This window comes from Gadus macrocephalus, chromosome 11 (assembly GCF_031168955.1).
Source record: "Gadus macrocephalus chromosome 11, ASM3116895v1".
Taxonomy (NCBI): Eukaryota; Metazoa; Chordata; class Actinopteri; order Gadiformes; family Gadidae; genus Gadus; species Gadus macrocephalus.
The window spans coordinates 12,330,158-12,348,812 of record NC_082392.1 but is presented as its reverse complement, the minus strand read 5'-3'; the positions used below and the strand labels follow the sequence as shown (position 1 = coordinate 12,348,812).

Sequence of the window (18,655 nt, the reverse complement as noted above, 5' to 3'; positions counted from 1 at the left end):
GGAAGGCGGGCTTTTAAAAGCGTCAGAGGAGAATCAAGAAGTCGACCTCAATTATTCGACTAGTAGCGATAGACTTGTTAAACTCCCATAGGTCCATCAAATGCAGCAAACAAGAGGAGCGCACGTTAAGTGAAATAGTTTGGTTTCAACTCCGCCGAAACCCAAATTGTTTGAAAGCAGCGCAAGGAATATAAACGTGTGGTGTTTGCCATGGATGAAGAACATGGAGAAGATGGAACCTCAGTGAAACCTTCAGCTGGTAGGATAAGTTGTTGAATTAATCTTATGAAAGCAGGTCGAACAGCGAACGTTTTGTTTTAACATTTGCTGCAGGCTATACGCGCAAATGTGTTATAGGCAACAGTTTATTGCTGAATTACTGTATACGTGCAAAGCGCAAAAATACGGCACACATACAGAAATATAATGTCGAAAATCTTCACAAATGTCAATGTAAGCCGTTTACAGGGAAACGGTTTGTTCTCATCCTCCACTACCGTCTCATGCAATGACCTCGGATGTTTTACTGATGTACTACTATTTACGTGACCATCATATCTGTCGGTTTCATTAGCCTAAATGTTTGATCGGTCACAACAATTGAAAGTGTAGGACTATATTTTCAAACTGCGCCTCATCCGGATTATGGTGACCCCATGACGTGCCATGCCCTTTTATAACTTCCTCATTATCCCGTTTAACTCTTCCCACTTTCATTATTTCGTAGATAAACAGTAAAAAAGTAAAGAAATGCAAATAACAAATCGATCAAAGTCAAAAGCTACAATTACAGCCCGTTTTATTTGACCTCATCAAGGTTGGGGGGTGAGTGACCGTAAGCAAGTTGAAGCCATCTCTCTCCCGTCTCGCCTTTCCTATAACGAGGACGCATATTGCGGTTGAGAAGCGTGTGGCTGCCTTGGAACAAAGATCCACCTCGAGAGATTGCCCAGGATCTGAGGCATGGGACTCAGCCAAACGGGCCATTTAATCAGGGGACACTCGTTGATGCAATGGAGGGGGCTATTTGCGTCCCCCCTCCCTTGTTTGATAACCGTTTTACCTGCTCCGTCATGGTAGATCGTGTCTGATCTAGATGAATCCGGTCCAGAGGAAGGAAGGTAATTGCGCTGATTTAAACACAGAGTGTTGCTTGTTGTCACGGGGGTGAGTGTGCAGACTGGGAGGATGGACCAAGTAATTATTGAGAATGTTCCAGAGGGGTGAGGCAGGCTCCTGGCAGAGTCACACTCCCATTAGAAGAAATGATATTGTGTGATGATAGAGAATTATACTGCGGCACTGACCTTCTTGCAACTGTGGTCGCACAGTAACGTCTCCGTGTAACACAATGTGCATGAAGGATGTGCACATGCACACGCACAAGCAGGCACATGTAATTCACCACACACAAGTGTATGCACACATTTCTCACAGACACACAGACGCAGTCAAACACACACACACACATATATAAACATTTATAGAAGAACACTGACTCTTCATACTGTGGCAACCCGTCTCTGGCACAGCGCCCCTGGAGGCCAAGGGGGCAGGTTGTGGAGGCGGTGTACCGCAGATTTCCGACAGATGGCGCCAGTAAGAACATCGGTGCCAATCATTGAAATGCGGAGCACCTGAGGAGCAGGTGGGAAGCATGCTTTAAAAAGCATGCTTCCACACTCATTCAGGGCTCTCCTGGTTCGCGTGTGCGGAGAGACCAGTCTCGTGGGTGATGGGATTCCACCCGGAGGAAAAAGTTAGATATATAATTTATGAATGAATAAAAGTGCCATTTTGGCTTTAAGTAAGCTCCAGTTGGTGTGCTTATTGGAAGGAGGTGGGTCACTCACCAAGCCGGGTTGCCACATATGGTGGAGCATGCAGGCAGCTCGACCAATCTACGGACCATCTTTTAAGTAAACGCCGACTTCCAATGGAGGCAGCTCGACCAAGTTACCATTTTTCCTCTTCAATGGATGAACGAACCCCGATGCAGAGCCCCAACAGAGCTGCAGCTGCCACCCAGAGAGAAACTGAACTCCTCCTCCTCCGAGAGGCAGTCCAACGGCTCGAGCAGGGGCCCACGTTCAACAAGCAGATCCAGGAAAGGCCCGAGGAGAAGTGCACCCTGATCAGGGAGATCCAGGACCTCAAGGACATGCTGGAGGTTAAGGAGCGGAGGGTCAATGACCTACAGAACGGGATGGAGAACCTGCAGGGACAGCTTCGGGACAAGGAGAAGCAGATGGGCAGCCTGAAAGGGAGGATCATGTCGCTGCAGGCGGACACCTCCAACAAAGACAGTGCCCTCACCAGGTTGGTGGAATCCCTCGCTGAGAAGGAGCATATCATCCAGCGGCTGAAGGAACAAAGGTTCCAGGATGACCAGGAGAAAGGTGAGGAGCTGGTGGCCAGCAAGACTATGCAGGAGAAGATGAAGGTGGGGCACAAGATTGCCCTGGAGGAGACTGCCGCCGGACACGAGGCCGAAAGCATGGACTGGTCCCGGGAGAGGGAGGCACTGAAGGCCCGGCTGTTGGGTTTGATGAAGGAGCTGGAAGAGAACCGGCAGGTCGCCCAACAGCTGAGCTTCAACGTCGGTCCCCAGCCCCAGCCGATTGAGACTCGTCCGGACAGACGGGGAACAGCGCCACCTGGACCGGCAGCCCAGCCGAGGCGACGCGTCCGAGAGGTGGAGAGGCGGGATCGCATCCGTCAGTTCAAAGAGAGGGAGGAACGGGAGCACCTGATCCGCAAGAGGAACTGGCTGGAGGTGGAGAAGCGGCGTCTGGACGCCGACTGCATGGCGCTGCAGTTCCTGGAGCGTGAGCGGCAGCGCATCCGGTTTGAGCGCCGGCGTGAGCGGTACGGGATCCAGCGGGAGCGGGTCAAGCCGCACCGGCAGCAGGAGCAGCTACGCTTCGGGCAGGACTACCGCTCCGGCAAGCGGTCCTACAGGTTCCAGGGGGGACACTGGCCGGGGCGGACCAACGCCAACACCCTATCCAGCCTCGACGCGGGTTGCTGGTCAGTCAGAGGTGCCCCGGGCCTTCATCAAAGGGTGGAGGAGTGTGGCAACCCGTCTCTGGCACAGCGCCCCTGGAGGCCAAGGGGGCAAGTTGTGGAGGCGGTGTACCACAGATTTCCGACAGATGGCGCCAGTAAGAACATCGGTGCCAATCATTGAAATGCGGAGCACCTGAGGAGCAGGTGTGGAAGCATGCTTTAAAAAGCATGCTTCCACACTCATTCAGGGCTCTCCTGGTTCGCGTGTGCGGAGAGACCAGTCTCGTGGGTGATGGGATTCCACCCGGAGGAAAAAGACTGTCGATTCCTCCAAAGCTGAGTTTTTTTGGTTTGCTTTGTTAGATATATAATTTATGAATGAATAAAAGTGCAATTTTGGCTTTAAGTAAGCTCCAGTTGGTGTGCTTATTGGAAGGAGGTGGGTCACTCACCAAGCCGGGTTGCCACAATACAAACACACAAACACACACAGATACACACACACACACACACACACACATTTACAGAAGTACACCAATTCTTCACACATAAACACACAAACAAACACAGACAGACACACACATGCAAACACATGCGCACACACACATGAGCATACACACATACACCCATACAAACACACATATACACACATACACATGTGCACACACACGCACACACATACACACACACACACACACACACACACACACACACTAAGCATGTCCAAAGACACACACACAGACGTGATATTATATAATCCCATTTACCGAAACCATTATTTTGCAAGTTCATCAGTTCACTTTTGTACGTGGCTGCACCATTGTGCTGTACTACGTTGCTTTTCGACCTATGACATCATTTGCTATTCCCCTTCTGGAGCACTTTTGTTCATAACATCGACCCTTCAGACATCCAGTCCTGGCACTTCTACTATAATACCGGTACTACAGCAGAGTGACTCACAGCCCTGCTCAGCTCAACCCGACACAGACCAGCGAGGCTCTTTTGTACATCACACAGAGGCATCTCAGTCTCACACACGCACGAGAACCAAGGCATGAATGAGTGAGTGAGTGCTGACGGAGGGGTGGGGGTGGTGGTGGTTAGGGTGTGTGTGTTTGTGCGTGGGGGGGGGGGGGAGGGGGGTGGAGTGCTTCGGGCAGCCGTTGGCCTATGTTGTTGGAATATAATTCTCATGATACCATCCCTCGTTATGCTCATTGTTTATGCACATTACCGCTCTGATGACGTGGGTTAGATGTGTGATCTGCTGGTGGCTTTTTTCCTTGTCGAAGCGATGCATGGCATGATAAGAATACTTATTTTTTTGCTGAAGCTTGCAGGTCCTCACTTCTAAACAAAACATTTTAAGAAGAAAAATTAAATGAATCCGGGTCAGCCTGAGCTATAATTGGATTGTTCCACAGTTATGAAACAAATTATGTTGGCAAATTGTTGGCACAGTGGAAAAAACATGAAATCCAGCATATTCATAGAACTTGTGTAACAAGGTCATAGAGGCATACTGCTGAGGCAGAAAGCATACAAAACAGGTGGACAAGTCCCAGGTTGACTCTCTCTCAGACACAAGATATTAGACGGTAGCCTTGGTTACAACTCCTGAACATGATCATCGTATGCGGTTGCCCCAAATGACCCTTTTCTGTCAGTCACGCTCGGTGCTTTTTTTGAGAAATAGTAGTATTCCAATTGAGATCTTTCTTTTCAGCAGAGATTATATTTCATCATAATGGAAGTATTAGTATAAATAGTATTAGTGATACTATTAGCCGTAGAAGTCAGCCTAGTAGTCATATTAGTCGTAGAGGAGCAGCCACAGTAGTGTAGTAGTAGAGTTGATAGTAGTAATAGTAGTATAATATTTAGTATAAGAAGTGAGGGGGGTAATTAGTAAATTAATTGGTTGTGTGTTGTGTTGATTGCTTGTACAGCGGTCAGCTTATGCAGGCCAAGGAAAGACCAGTTGCCAAAAGCTATGTCCTATGTATCTTTGGTTTAAGTGTCATTATTTTTTAATATTAATGCATTATTATTGGCTAGAACTCAAATATTTTGTGCAATTTCGTAACAATCATAATAATTGTAGTGTTAGCTTTATGGGTAAAACCATTGGACTGTTTAAACTCTCTGCCACAGTATAACAACCTCAGAACCTCTCGTTAATTAAATTAACTGATTCTTCTGAATTGAATGAGGTCATTCCCAATCGTCAAAACAACTTTGATTTGAAAAGTAAACGTCCCTAGTGTTACAGTTCAAAGCGCACTTGGTGTCCATTTTGTTCAATCTACCACAGACCTCTATATGTCACCATCATTTGTGACTGTGTGTGTGACTGTGTGTGTGTTATTGTCTCCTGTTTCCCTCTGTCTTTGTCCAAGCGAGGTGTTACCACAGAGCACTATTTAGCAGATTACCAGGCCAGCCGGTAAGTGTGTCAGCTGGTGTGAGGGGGGAGGGGGGGGGATTAAACAGGGGAACTACTACACCCAATCTCAACCGATTTTGTTCCCTGTGACAAAAACAAGTAGTTGACTTGTGCGTTTCAACTTTGATCAGTTGAAACACAGTGATGAAAAACTCAAGCTTTTCCTGTTTATTTTGTGGCTTGAATCTGATGTTCGTATTGCTGTATTTCAACAAGAAAAAAGATACACAGCAATCCTACTATCCAGAGAGTCAGGGTAGTGTAGTGGTCAGGGTGTTGGACACACAGCCAAAAGCTTCCGGGTTCAACACCCACTCTAAGCAGTCCACCTGAGGGCAAGACACGCCCTGCTGCTCAGACGTACTTCAGAAGTCCGACTCACCAGTAGAAGTGTCTCCTAAATAGTCTGATGGCGTCCTAGTTTCGGAGCGATCCAGTCAAAGAGAGGTATGTGGTGTCTGCATGGAGCGCTGTGACATCTTACAGAGACCCGGGCTGTCTCCATGTACGCTACAGACACGAGGAGCGGCCCACCCAAGCCCAGGGACCCTCTGCCTGTCCCAGCATCAATCAGCTGCCGGTGGGAAAGTTTGACCCTCATCAATCTCCGCCTGGGCACCTGGGTGGAGCCAGCCTCCGCCCTCCTATCAGCAGCCGCGAGATGAGACGACCTAATTTGTCACGTCGCATCGGCACGGCAACGAGACTAATTCCCTTCGCTCATTTATGAGGGCTATTATTAATGCAGTCCACTGTTTGCACCGCGCCTCCTCCCCACGCCGCTCCCCCTCCTCGCCCCGCGCCTCCCTCGGTGTGCTTCCTCCCCACGCCGCACCTCCTCCCCGCCGCGTTCCTTCTCCTGTACCGCTCCTCCTCCTCCTCGAGCTCAGCGCCTCCTCCCAGCACCCCCTCCCCACTCCGCCTCCTCCTCGCTCCGTGCCTCCTCCACCTCACGCCTTGCCTCCTCCCAGCACCTCCTCCCAGCGCCTCCTCCCAGCGCCTCCTCCCAGCGCCTCCTCCCAGCGCCTCCTCCCAGCGCCTCCTCCCAGCACCTCCTCCCAGTGTGTGTGTGTGTGCAGCAGGTTGGGGAGTACGCTTGATGTGAGTCTTGGGGTGCAGCAGAGAGTTTTCTGATGGGGACCTGTGACTGCGACCCATTTCTGTCTCTGCACGTAACACTTGAGGGAAATGAAAACCCTCTGATTCTGACACCAAGGCCCCAATTGAATCTGATTGTTTGTCTCAGTGTGCGCCTTCCAGACTATAGTCTGCCTGTGTGTCAATCTTACTGTCTGTCTATCTGTCTGTCTCTCTTCATCACATGGTTTCTACCACTCCATCACACAGGCTTTCACACACACACACACACACACACACACACACACACACACACACACACACACACACACACACACACACACACACACACACAGACACACACACACAGACACACACATACGCGCACACACACACAGACACACACACAGACATAAATAATGACTACTAATGACGGGAAACACATCCAGGCAGCCTTTTTCAACAAGGGCAATTTGCCCATCCAGCACCTTAAATGTGAGGAAATAACCATCCCTTCTCTCGCAAAGAAAACAAACCAACCCAAACAACCGCACGACACCAATTCTTTAAACTGGCAGAAACACAGTCAGTCACACTCCGTCTCGAAGGCTCAACAATTGACTATAATCACGTCTGACACCGACTGCCAGCTTCCAGCCAGAACAACACACACACACTTGCCAAATTTAGATATCCAATCAGAACCCCTACTCCCAACACAGCCACCACCACGCCCCATCCACCACCACAACCACCACCAGCCCCTCCACCAACCCCACCACCCCCACCAGTGCCTATGCAGTGTTTGCATCCATAGGTCAGGTGCTGCAGAGAGAGGTGTTAGCGGCCTTTCCTTATCTCAGCCACAGGGGGATGGGGGTGTGGCGAGGCTGGGAGACAGACATCAGACAGAACAATAAGCTTTTCATACGGGCAGTTAGAGTGCTGTGTCTCGCTACGCTGAGCTATGCTAAGCTACGCCAGGCTACAGCAGGTGCTTGTGTGCACTGTTGTTGACGGAATGGAGTGTAGGTGCATGCGTGGTACACACGCACACACGCACGCACGCACGCACGCACGCACGCACGCACGCACGCACGCACGCACGCACGCACGCACGCACGCACGCACACGCACACACACACACACACACACACACACACACACACACACACACGCACACACACACAGACACACACACACACACACATACCAACCACATTCTTTGATCCTCACTGTTGTTCCAGTTGCCCTAATTGGGGATTCAGGCTAGGAATAGCACTCAGTCAAGTGTCCAAAAGTACAGCTGGACTCTGAGCTCTCTGTCAGATGGGACGTGAAGCAGAACGCTTTCCACTAGAGCTGTCAACAACAGAAAATAATAAAGACTCCCTAGGCTACACAGAGTTCAGCTACAACGTGTGTCTGCCATGTTCCACGTGTGTGTTTGCTGTGTAAAACATCCCACACCTATTGAATTGCTCATGGATTTTTATATTTTCTTTTTGGCCTGAGGTCTTGGTTGTCTGTAAGTGTAAACCGTCTGTTATTCATTTTCCGTTGCACTGCTTGCTGCTAAATGTCAGATAAGGTTTGGTTTAAAACTTTTGGCAAGCTTGGGGCGACTTCCATCTCAAAGATAATACAACAGCAATAAATGCCACAGAATCTAAACGTTCTGCTGAATGTCTTATCTGAAATGGCATTTCCTCTGTTACGGTTCAATTGAGGATAATAAGAGACCGAAGCAGTTTTCCAGATTTATTTAGAACCTATTGGTGAATGGGAAGAACTTATTTTGAGAAGAATAATTTTTTGAGAAGCAGTGCTTTTTGAGGACATACATGTATTTTATATCAAAATGTAAAGCTTTGCGAACTCTCAAAGTTAAAATTCTGTTTAAGTTCTATTTGATGTGGTATTGTAGTACACTGTATGATTTGTTTGGTTGGATTTGTGCTTGGCAGATGAACAAAGGCTGTGAATATGAAAGACTGAGGCAGTAGTAGCTTTAGCGCTGAACACACCACACAATGCGACGCCCTGCCAATGAGAGATTGTCTGAGCCAAGGGTCCGTCCAACCCGCTCCAATAATGCTGTTTGCGTTTGGCAACGTGAGACCGGTGTTAGGTAAGAGAAGGACGCGGCTTGGATCTGGACCAGCAGATGATTTTTCAGGGCGTTTGTTAGAGAGAGACTTTTCCCAAAGGCTCGCAGCAGACAGCGGGTACCGCGGCATCATGTGGATTGTTTGTTTTCCCGCGGCCCTCCTGGGTTGTGCTACAGTGATGAATATTTATAGCTATACGTGACGGCTTCAGTGAGCTGCGTCTAAGAAGGAGATATGTAATAAAGACAAGGTTTCATATAAACAGCCCATGCGTTGAGCGTGGGCGAACAGGGGAAGATGTTAGCTGAAGTGCGCCTGGGAGGATTCTTCCGAGGTGAGTTATTGTGCAGCAGCATCTGAGGCTTATTGTCTTCGGAAACAGAAAATCCAGTAAATCATCCAAACACAGAAACACGACAAAAAACAACACGACACCTATACTCTCTGCCCGTAGAGCAGAGTTTTAAAGCATGAGCAAACAACTCAGAACTCCTCTTCTGACATTGAGGGCACACCCGGCCCCTTAGCCTCCCCAAGCACAGTGCCAGGAAGAAGGGATCGCACATCGCAGCATGCATCTCAGGTCGGGGGTCAGCTCTTCTCGTCAGGCTCTAGGGTTGCGACCCCTGGCTGCCATCCAGCTTTAGGACTTGCCAAGGCCAGAGAGCTACAGGTCGGAGGGGGGGGGGGGGGGGGGGGTGGGGTGGGATGTCGGGGTTGGCCCTGGGCCCCTGGCAGCTCCGGACTGGATTGTGACATGTGAACGTCATAGATCACAAACACACCTGCCCGACCCTGTCTCTCGATCCTGCATTTGCGGAATGGCGTGCGAGAGGGTGTTGTTGGTGGTGGACGGTGGAAAAAAGTGTGCAGAGTATGGGATTAGCACACGTAATGACTGAATCCCCCATCCAACAGCAGAAACATACTGATAGACCGATAGAGGCTGGGGGGGAGGGGGGGTGTGAGAATGTCATCAAAGTTCCTACGCTGATCAGAGCAACACTGGTCTGTTATGTCCCTGTTGCCATCCAAAATACTGTGTGTGTTTGTGTGTGTGTGTGTGCGTGTGTGTGGTTGTGGGTGTATGTGTGTGTTTGGAAGGAGGGAAGGGGGTCGTGGTGGGAGTCAGTGTTTGTGTGCAAGTCTTTCTGAGTGTGTGTGTCAATGAGCATAATGGTCAGCAAAAAGAGACTTCAACTGCCACAAAGTTCAGCAAGCAAGCAGAGCAACATCCGATCTGGACAACTGCTAACTTTGTGACTTATATCAGAAGAAGGCAATCATGGAAGGCTTTTAATGGGTATTTATTTTATTCTACATTTATTTATCTTCATGATTGTTTGTGCAAATCAAATACAAATCAGATGTATTTTGTATTTTAGTCTATTTGTGCTCTCTTGCTTTTCATGCATGACAAACATGTCCATGCATTCTTAGAATGTGTCTGTAAGAAGATATAGATAATTTATTATATGGCCATGGTAGGGTTAGTTTAGTTTAAAATAATCAATATTTCAAACATTCACTTCAGAAAAAACTATTATCTATATGTATTTATATTTTCTCATTCAATTCAGTTACAAATTGCTTCTGATATCAGAAAATAAAACATTCTTTAAAACCATCCAAACTATGGAAAATAAACAGGACCTTATCTTCCACTTGTTTGCAGCACTCAAAGCTGATTTTTATTTTAATTTTTTTACCAAACAAAAAACACAAGCGTGGATCATCTCAACACCCTCCCTGTAGGATTATATTCAGTATCAGATGCTTTGCCATGAAAGGAAACAATCAGCAGTCCTCAGTTCTCCCGCTTTGGGCTTATCTGCCGCTGCCTCACAAAGTCACCATTTCGAGGACACTGTACATTGAAACCGGAGCACACCCACTATCGCTTCACTGAACTGACCTATTATTCTCACTACCAATTTCTTCTATTAATATTTGTATGCGCTGTGTATGCCTCCATGGACAGGGAGGCAGTGAAGAGAGACAGGCGGGAGGCGGTGACATGCAGCAGTAGGACCACCGGTGGGAGTTGAACCCGGCTCGCTGCGAGGCATGTTGCTATGTGGGTTGCGTGCAGGTAGCCGCCGAACAGCCGTGGAAGGTTTTCTTTGGTAGTACGTTCAGCAGGGATTTTGTTGTCCTCAGTACACAGGGACGAAGTCAAGTATCAGCTGGGAACTCTGCTTACTGACTCATACTTCAGATTTCCACCTCCAGCTGTGTCCTCCAAGGCATCCACGCCATAACACTGCTTGGAAACAAGTGTTTATTTAAAAGGTTGCACACTTAAGTGGCAATCCAAAAGACATCTTGTTCCCTGTTCGTTTGTCTTTAATTGATGTCTCTCTTTCCCTGTCTGTGTGTCTCTCTCTCACTGTCTTTCTGTCTCTGTCTCTCATAATATCTATCAATCTCCCCCTCTCTATGTGTGTCTCTCTTCAGCTTTCTCTTGCCTACAGGCCCTGTTGTAAGACAATGCTGAAAACGGAACCGCATCTCTCCGATGTCCTCAACTCAACCCTGGTTTTAACTTGACTGACTGTGGTTATGAAAATCTGCACCACGCATTACAAGGGTAGGTTTATAGCATTGGTGAATAGACATTAAATGCACATATTTTCCTGTAAATATACATATTTCCGTTAAGCGCTTATTTAAATGCATAAACTGTAGGTCACCTTTTTATGCAGCCATGATTTGCATCGTTTTTTCAATTGTTATTCATTTTAGTTTCAGTGCTGAAGTGCATAACACTCATCCTTGAATTACTCCACTCCAAATGGATATTGTTCAATGATATTCAAAATGTCGGACATTACGTGACATTATGAATGAAGAAAATGTACTTTGATTAATGAAGCAGATTGGTTTTTATTATTATTTCAACTATGACGCTTTGAATATCTTTGGAAAGAAAGCGATGGCAGAGGCAGAACAAGAGCATGTTTTAAATTTGTAATGCGTAATGTGATACACAAATAATAAGGACTCATGTCACTCCTCCTCAGGAAGGAAGCAAGATGTTTGTGGAGCTGGTCGTCCGATGGGGGGCGTGGAGCCTCATTCTGCTGCTCCAGTCCGGGGGGGTCGCCGTGTTCGCTCGGGGCTGTCCGGCGCGGTGCGTCTGTCGCCCGGACCCCAGCGAAGTCAACTGTTCTGGGAGATATCTGACATCGGCGCCAGAGGGGTGTTCGAGTGACGCCAGGCGGCTGGATCTATCCAGCAATAAGATTAAGACGCTGGGACGCCGCCAGTTCTTTGGTCTCCAACAGCTCCAAGAGCTGAACCTCAACGATAACGTCATCTCCATGATTGAGGTGGAGGCCTTCCAGGGGCTGCACAACCTCAGGACTCTCCACGTCAAGAACAACCGGCTCAAGATCATCCCTGTTGGAGTGTTCTCAGGCCTTTCGAACCTGCGCTTTCTGGACCTCAGCGAGAACGAGATCCTGGTCTTCCTGGACTACACCTTCAGAGAAACTGTGAATCTGCAGTTCCTGGAGGCGGGGGAGAACGACCTGGTGTTCATCTCCCAGAGGGCCTTCGTGGGCCTGCAGAACCTGCAGGAGCTCAATGTGGACCGTAGCAACATGACCTCCATCCCCACCGAGGCGCTGTCCCAGCTCCAGAGCCTGACACATCTACGCATGCTGCGGCTCTCCATCTCCATGCTGACCAACAACGCTTTCCGCCGGCTCCACCGCCTCCGCAGCCTGCAGATCTCCCACTGGCCGGCACTGGACACCCTGGCCAGCAACAGCCTGATCGGCCTCAACCTCACCTCGCTGGTCATCAGCAACTGCAACCTCAGCGCCGTCCCTTATGCCGCACTCCGACACCTGGTCTACCTGCGCTTCCTGGACCTGTCCTACAACCCCATCACCGCCATCCAGGGCAACCTTCTAGGGGACCTGTTGAGGCTCCAGGAGCTGCATCTAGCGGGGGGGAGTCTCCTACGAATAGAGCCTGGGGCCTTCAGGGGACTGGCCTACTTCCGCATGCTCAACGTGACATCCAATCAGCTCAGCACCTTGGAGGAGAGTGCCTTCCACTCGGTGGGTAACCTTCAGGTGCTGAGGCTGGACGCCAACCCCCTGGCCTGTGACTGCCGGCTGCTGTGGGTGGTGCGCCGGCGGTTGAGACTGAACTTTGACGGACGACAGCCCACCTGTGTGTCCCCTGAGGCGGTCCGGCAGCGAGAGTTCAGGGACTTTTCGGAGAAGGAGCTGCCCAGGATGTTCACCTGCCGGCCTGCCCGGATAGCCGACCGAAGGCCCCAGGAGTCCCGAGTGGAGGAAGGCACCACGGTGCTCTTCTCCTGCAGAGCCGACGGGGACCCGGCCCCGGCCATCACCTGGATCTCCCCCAGCAAGGCTGTGCTCAGCTCCACGGGGCGGCTCAGGGTCCTGTCCAACGGGTCTCTGGAGGTCCGCTTCGCCCAAGTGCAGGACAGCGGCGCGTACCGATGCGTGGCGGGGAACGCGGCCGGGAACGAAACCCTGAGCGTCAACCTGCAGGTGAAAGGCTTCTCCCGCAACCGCACCCTGACCTTCTACTCAGAGGAGGCACCGTACTCCCAGGCCGCCGCCACCAACTCCTCCGCTCAGATTGCCAAGCCGTACCCGTTCGACGCCAAGACGCTGGTCATCGCCACCACCATGGGGTTCCTGTCCTTCCTGAGCTCGGTGGCCATCTGCTTCGTGTTCATGTTCTTCTGGAGCCAGAGCAAAGGGCAGATCAAGCACACTGCCACCATCGACTTTGTTCCCCGCTCCTCCATGGGGGGAGGGGGCGACGGCGCCGATGCAGGCAGGTTCACCATGAAGCTGATCTGAGGCGGAGGAGGAAGAGGGGATCAGAGGGCGTTTAATGAGAGGAGCGTCTCCGGGAATTACAGGTGCTCCGGAGGGACAGTTGAGGCCATTGAGCTCCACATCGAGAAGGCTGCGGCCCCCATCAAGAGGCAAATTAAAAGGAATTTGTGTTTAATTGCGGTGCACACTTGTGGCTGAATGAAGATCACTTCACTAGAAATGTAATTACCGGTGAATATGTGGGAGCAGGTCTGTCTCATGTTTGCTGTGCTTATATTGATCTTTACTTACGGAAAATAATGAAGTATCCCCTTAACTGTCGCATGTAGGATTTAATAAGAGAAGCAATGCTGTCTTCATAGAGTTTGGGAGCATCACATGTGTTGCATGGCAATTAATGTTTAACTTAGTGTAAAATAATCAACCTGCATAATCATATATAAATCTAGTGTTGATTCATCTGCTTTCTTTGACGAGTGGTCTGAGCTGCCAATGCAGGCCGAGGAAGTACTACGCCCATTGACCTGAGGGTCAAACTCTTTCTGCCTAGTCGTGCTCGATCACTTCAGACGGTGTCCAGTCAGCACTCAGGCACTCTCTCACAAGATAACAAGACATTGATTGATAATGATATGAGGAATTGAGACCGTAGAGTTGCCAGCCATTTACAGTACATTTGGATAGCTGTCTACTTGGCTTGGTTATTTGAATGTCAATTTGGCATATGCATATCGGTAATATGTATATGGTACACTGATCCTTTGAGTGGGTAATTGATGGCATACTGCAAAGTATAAGGTATATCTCATTGTATATAAGAAATCATTGAATATAATTTCATAGGTTACGCATTTCATAATTAATGCCGTTTTTTAACAAGACAACTTTAAACTTTTTTTTAAGGATTTTAGGACATTAGAAGAATTACATGCTGTTTTTATGTTTACAGGCCCTTACTTTTATGATTTTTTTTACTGACAGATTTGCGAATATCACATCAAATGCAGCACTAACAAAAACAAATGTGCCTGGGCAACATTGTCATCGTGTAATCATTTCTATCTTGTATGTGGCATACAGGTCAAGGGCGTTTTTGTACAAGGGGTTTTATTCTCTCCATTTGTCGAGCTCTGAGGATTACTAATCCTCACCAACGTCACACTCTACTCTGGACTAAAGAAAAGGTGTGGAAACGGACCGGCACATCAACACTTTGTATTGCCAGTGGAAAAAAGGAAAGAAAGATCACGCAATTAACACTGTACAAATATTTTTTTTCTTTTGCAATTTTCTTCAATTTTTAAGTTATTGCTTGATTGTTTTTTTTTATTTCAAAATATTAAATGCTTGTATTTCAACTGCCTCACGTTTTTGTTACGATACCAAATGAGCAAACGATTCTATCATGGGCTCCGATCCTTCAAGGGCTCTGTTTGAAGCTTCTTGAACAACTCCTTCCTCCTCCTCACTCCTGAGCCATGTCCTCCTGGACCTTGACAGAGCAGGGGAAGGAAGGGGAGGAGGGAAGATGGGAGGGGTCAGGGGAGGCGGTAGGGAGGAAGGGAGCCAGTCATAAGGGGAGCAGAGGGCAAGAGGAACGCCAGAGAGGGAACACGGGAGAGAGATGAAGGAGCAGGAAGGCCTCGTTTCACAGAGGGAGGTTAAAGTTTGAATTCCCCAAGGCATATGTTTTAAATGCCTGAGATTCCCGTGGAGCCGGTCACTATAGGGGGGAGGAGATGACCACTCTGTGTGGTCCAGTAAGAGATCTGGTCTCTGCTCCAGGCTTTAGGAAACATGAAGTTGAACACAAAATACATATAACATCAAATAGGATGACATCTATACAAAAACACCTTTGATAGCCTTGAAGCTTGACTGAGAGCCAACACTAAACACACCTGCTGCTTAGGTTGTGCACACACACAGCGGCAATGGGGAAACAACATGCAAGTAAAAAAAGAAATACACAAATATGATTGTACTGTTTTCTGTTTGGTATAAGAAATGACTGGGAGTTAAAATTAGGACTGAGCTTTGACATTTGGATACTGGGTTAACATTTGGGTTTTCTTGCTATAACTGGTGCCCAGGACAGATTCAACTCTGTACATTGGGTAGAGAATCCACCCCTCTCATTTTCTCTTCCAGTTGCCCAGCATAACCCAGAAAGATATATATATATATACATACAGTATATATAATCACGTGTGTGAGCGGCAGAGATTAAACTCTTCTGGATTACCTCAGCAAGTCTCTGTCTGCGGTGTCGGTCTGCAGACTGTCTCCCCGTCCCGCAATCACATCATCTGTTTATTAATATCCTGGATGGACAGACCGCCATGCAACCGTCACGCAACCCGTTCTCATGGTGTTTATAGGCCACTCATAATGTTATCCCGTTATGCTCTCTCTCTCTCTCTCTCTCTCTCTCTCTCTCTCTCTCTCTCTCTCTCTCTCTCTCTCTCTCTCTCTCTCTCTCTCTCTCTCTCTCTCTCTCTCTCTCTCTCTTTCTCTCTCTCTCTGACACACACATGCGGATGCGAAAAAACACACATACACATACCCACCCGCACCACGTTCACACACACACACACACACACACACACACACACACACACACACACACACACACACACACACACACACACACACACACACACACACACACACACACACACGCACACACACATTGAATTGTAGTCTACCTAAAAATAAAACTGATCCTGAATATATTAGACCTATTAAATGGAACATCAAATATAGGCTATCATTTATCTAAATGGATACTCTCTTAATCAATACGGTTAGTCAGTGTTCAGGTCGTTGCAGCACTTATTTGTTCAACACCTGGTGGCGCTATAACTCCATCCTAGAGTCTAGGTTTCGTCTATCAGACAAGCATTTGGTCATGTGGATTACTAGGTATTTCAGAACAACTAACCAAACTACTAGTATTCTGCATTTATTAACTGCGTTTAAAAATGACCTGGAAAAGATTCTAAAATTTCGTGAATGTTCCCAGTTTCATTCTATCCCCCCTTTATCTCTTTCTCCTCAACTCTCTCTATCACACAAACACACACAAACGCGCGCACACACACACACACACACACACACACACACACACACACACACACACACACACACACACACACACACACACACACACACACACACACACACACACACACACACAGACGCCCTCGGTTGCCGTGGTGTGAACAAATTTCATGATCTCATCGGGTCATACATACACTGTACTTAATGGTTCCTATTTTATCGTCCTATGCTATGCAATCTTTATCGTTTACAATTTGAGAAATAATACCCAACTAAACCACCATAATTACCATAATTGTGCTTCTGTTTTCAGACTGTTAGAGCTCCTCCTAATGGCATTGCATCTGCTATGCAATGCTGTAAAGACCCAATTATGCAAATGTAGGTACATTTGCGCGACGTTCCAATAATATATATATATATATATATATATATATATATATATATATATATATATATATATATATATATATATATATAATAATGTCCTTTTCAACTGCTTTATTAGCCCAGATTTAAGATGTAATCCCGACAAAATCCTGGGGAGTCAAATGTAACCCAACAACACTTGACGTAGGGAAATTGTTATTGGTTTTCTCTGGTAAATGTCTAAATCACACCAATCGATCAGATTTATATTGACCGGTATTGATAAGGTTTGTAAGAAGGCCCGGGCAACTGGTTATTGGATTCCCCATCCAAATGCGGGATTATCTGCCTAAGGTTATAGAGAGAATGCAGGCACAAGATATGCCTCTTTTCAGAACACCCCAAAATTGGCACTGTCAGAAATAAGAAAACCTGCGATTCCGCCGTCCTTCCAGCAACAGGCGCGCCGTGATGCATGCAATTACGCACAGTCTTATTTTTCCACACTGCTGTTATCATTTACAGTCACGCTTTTCTTTATAGCGACATTGACCCCCCCATTCTTGATTTGGTTTTTGAGGTGGAGCCTGAGCCCCCCCCCCCCCCCTTCCCCAGCTGGATGCTCGGCGGTAAACAGGAAGCGCACGGAGCTGTGGCCAGGAGCGGGTAGCGCACATCAAGCAGGCTGAACCCGAGGAGCAGGCGGAGGAGCGGCTGCAGCTCTATCATCACAGAGGGATTTCGGCAGAGCCTTGTTCTTTGGCAGAATATTTGCACGAGTCAGGCGACCCTTGAACGCACACTCCCAAAGATGAAATACTTAATTTTTATGTCAGTTTTTTTTTCCGCGGTTCTCGCGGAAAAATCAGCACGCCTGAAATTCCTTGTGCACGGTAGGCGATTCATCTATTCTATAGTTGCATATTGAGCCGTTTGGGAGAAGATTTTCGTGGGGTGGCGGGGTGTTGTTTATTCGTAATTTTACTGACTTGAATTCATACATGAATGCAAGATACTGTGAATGGATGAAGTGATGAGTTTGATGTTTTTTTGTCTCGATGGCGTTACTCGCGTCGCTGCATAGATTGCAGAGAAATGAACACACCAACGACTGTCGTCGGTGGAAACATTGCATTAATATGTTAAACGACCCCTTCCCCCAAGACTGCTCAAGTAGTAAATCTTGCCCACCCCGCCCCCTTCCCCGCCAATGCTGGCCACCTGACGACCATCTCTCATCGCAGAACTCACCGTGTTGGGCAAGCATCCCACAGAAAAAAACAAGTGTATCAATACTGGTTTTGTCATGTTTCCTTTGAGGCTTTTCAGGGCAGGGCCACGACTCGCATGAACAACAGGCAGGGGTCTTAGGATTTGTGTAAATTGTGTTCCATTGTCTGAATTGGGATATTGATACATTGGAAAATGTAACCAGTTGTGTTTCGATAAAACCCGTTACACGTCCTCCATGTCCTCTGTGGCTGAAATGCTTTTAAAGTGTGAGTGCACCTGTCAGCACGCATCTGGTGGTATAGGGGGGAATGTTTGCATCGCGCACAGCTTTGACCAACATGGCGACACAATCCTACAACTATACCCGCCAGATGTGTCAGAAGGGAGACGTTTCAAATCGGTAGTTGGAGGTCGAGAGAGTGTGTCTTTAAAACGAATAGCTGCATTGCAGGTGTGTGTGTGTGTGTGTGTGTGTGTGTGTGTGTGTGTGTGTGTGTGTGTGTGTGTGTGTGTGT

General features: G+C 47.9%; 2 protein-coding genes across 8 annotated transcripts in view; both read left to right on the top strand.

Annotated features, from left to right (window-relative positions):
• Positions 1–14,833, top strand: part of lingo4b (leucine rich repeat and Ig domain containing 4b) — a 15,233-nt gene extending 400 nt beyond the window's left edge. The window contains exons 1-4 of one of the 6 annotated variants that reach the window (XM_060064613.1): positions 9,704–9,949; positions 10,628–10,683; positions 11,104–11,236; positions 11,670–14,833. In XM_060064613.1, coding sequence (XP_059920596.1) covers positions 11,682–13,496 — 1,815 coding nt within the window. In that variant the 5' untranslated portion in view covers positions 9,704–9,949; positions 10,628–10,683; positions 11,104–11,236; positions 11,670–11,681 and the 3' untranslated portion in view covers positions 13,497–14,833. Of the gene's footprint in view, positions 260–7,755; positions 8,064–9,703; positions 9,950–10,627; positions 10,739–11,103; positions 11,237–11,669 lie in introns of those variants that run through there. The other 5 variants (XM_060064612.1, XM_060064609.1, XM_060064611.1 and 2 more) reach the window with 5 other exon arrangements.
• A 2,702-nt stretch (positions 14,834–17,535) lies between these two features.
• si:ch211-113g11.6 (uncharacterized protein LOC559008 homolog) overlaps positions 17,536–18,655 on the top strand; it is a 28,017-nt gene continuing 26,897 nt past the window's right edge. For both annotated transcript variants that reach the window (XM_060064608.1, XM_060064607.1), the window contains exon 1: positions 17,536–17,800. In XM_060064608.1, coding sequence (XP_059920591.1) covers positions 17,719–17,800 — 82 coding nt within the window. In that variant the 5' untranslated portion in view covers positions 17,536–17,718. The remainder of the gene's footprint in view (positions 17,801–18,655) is intronic.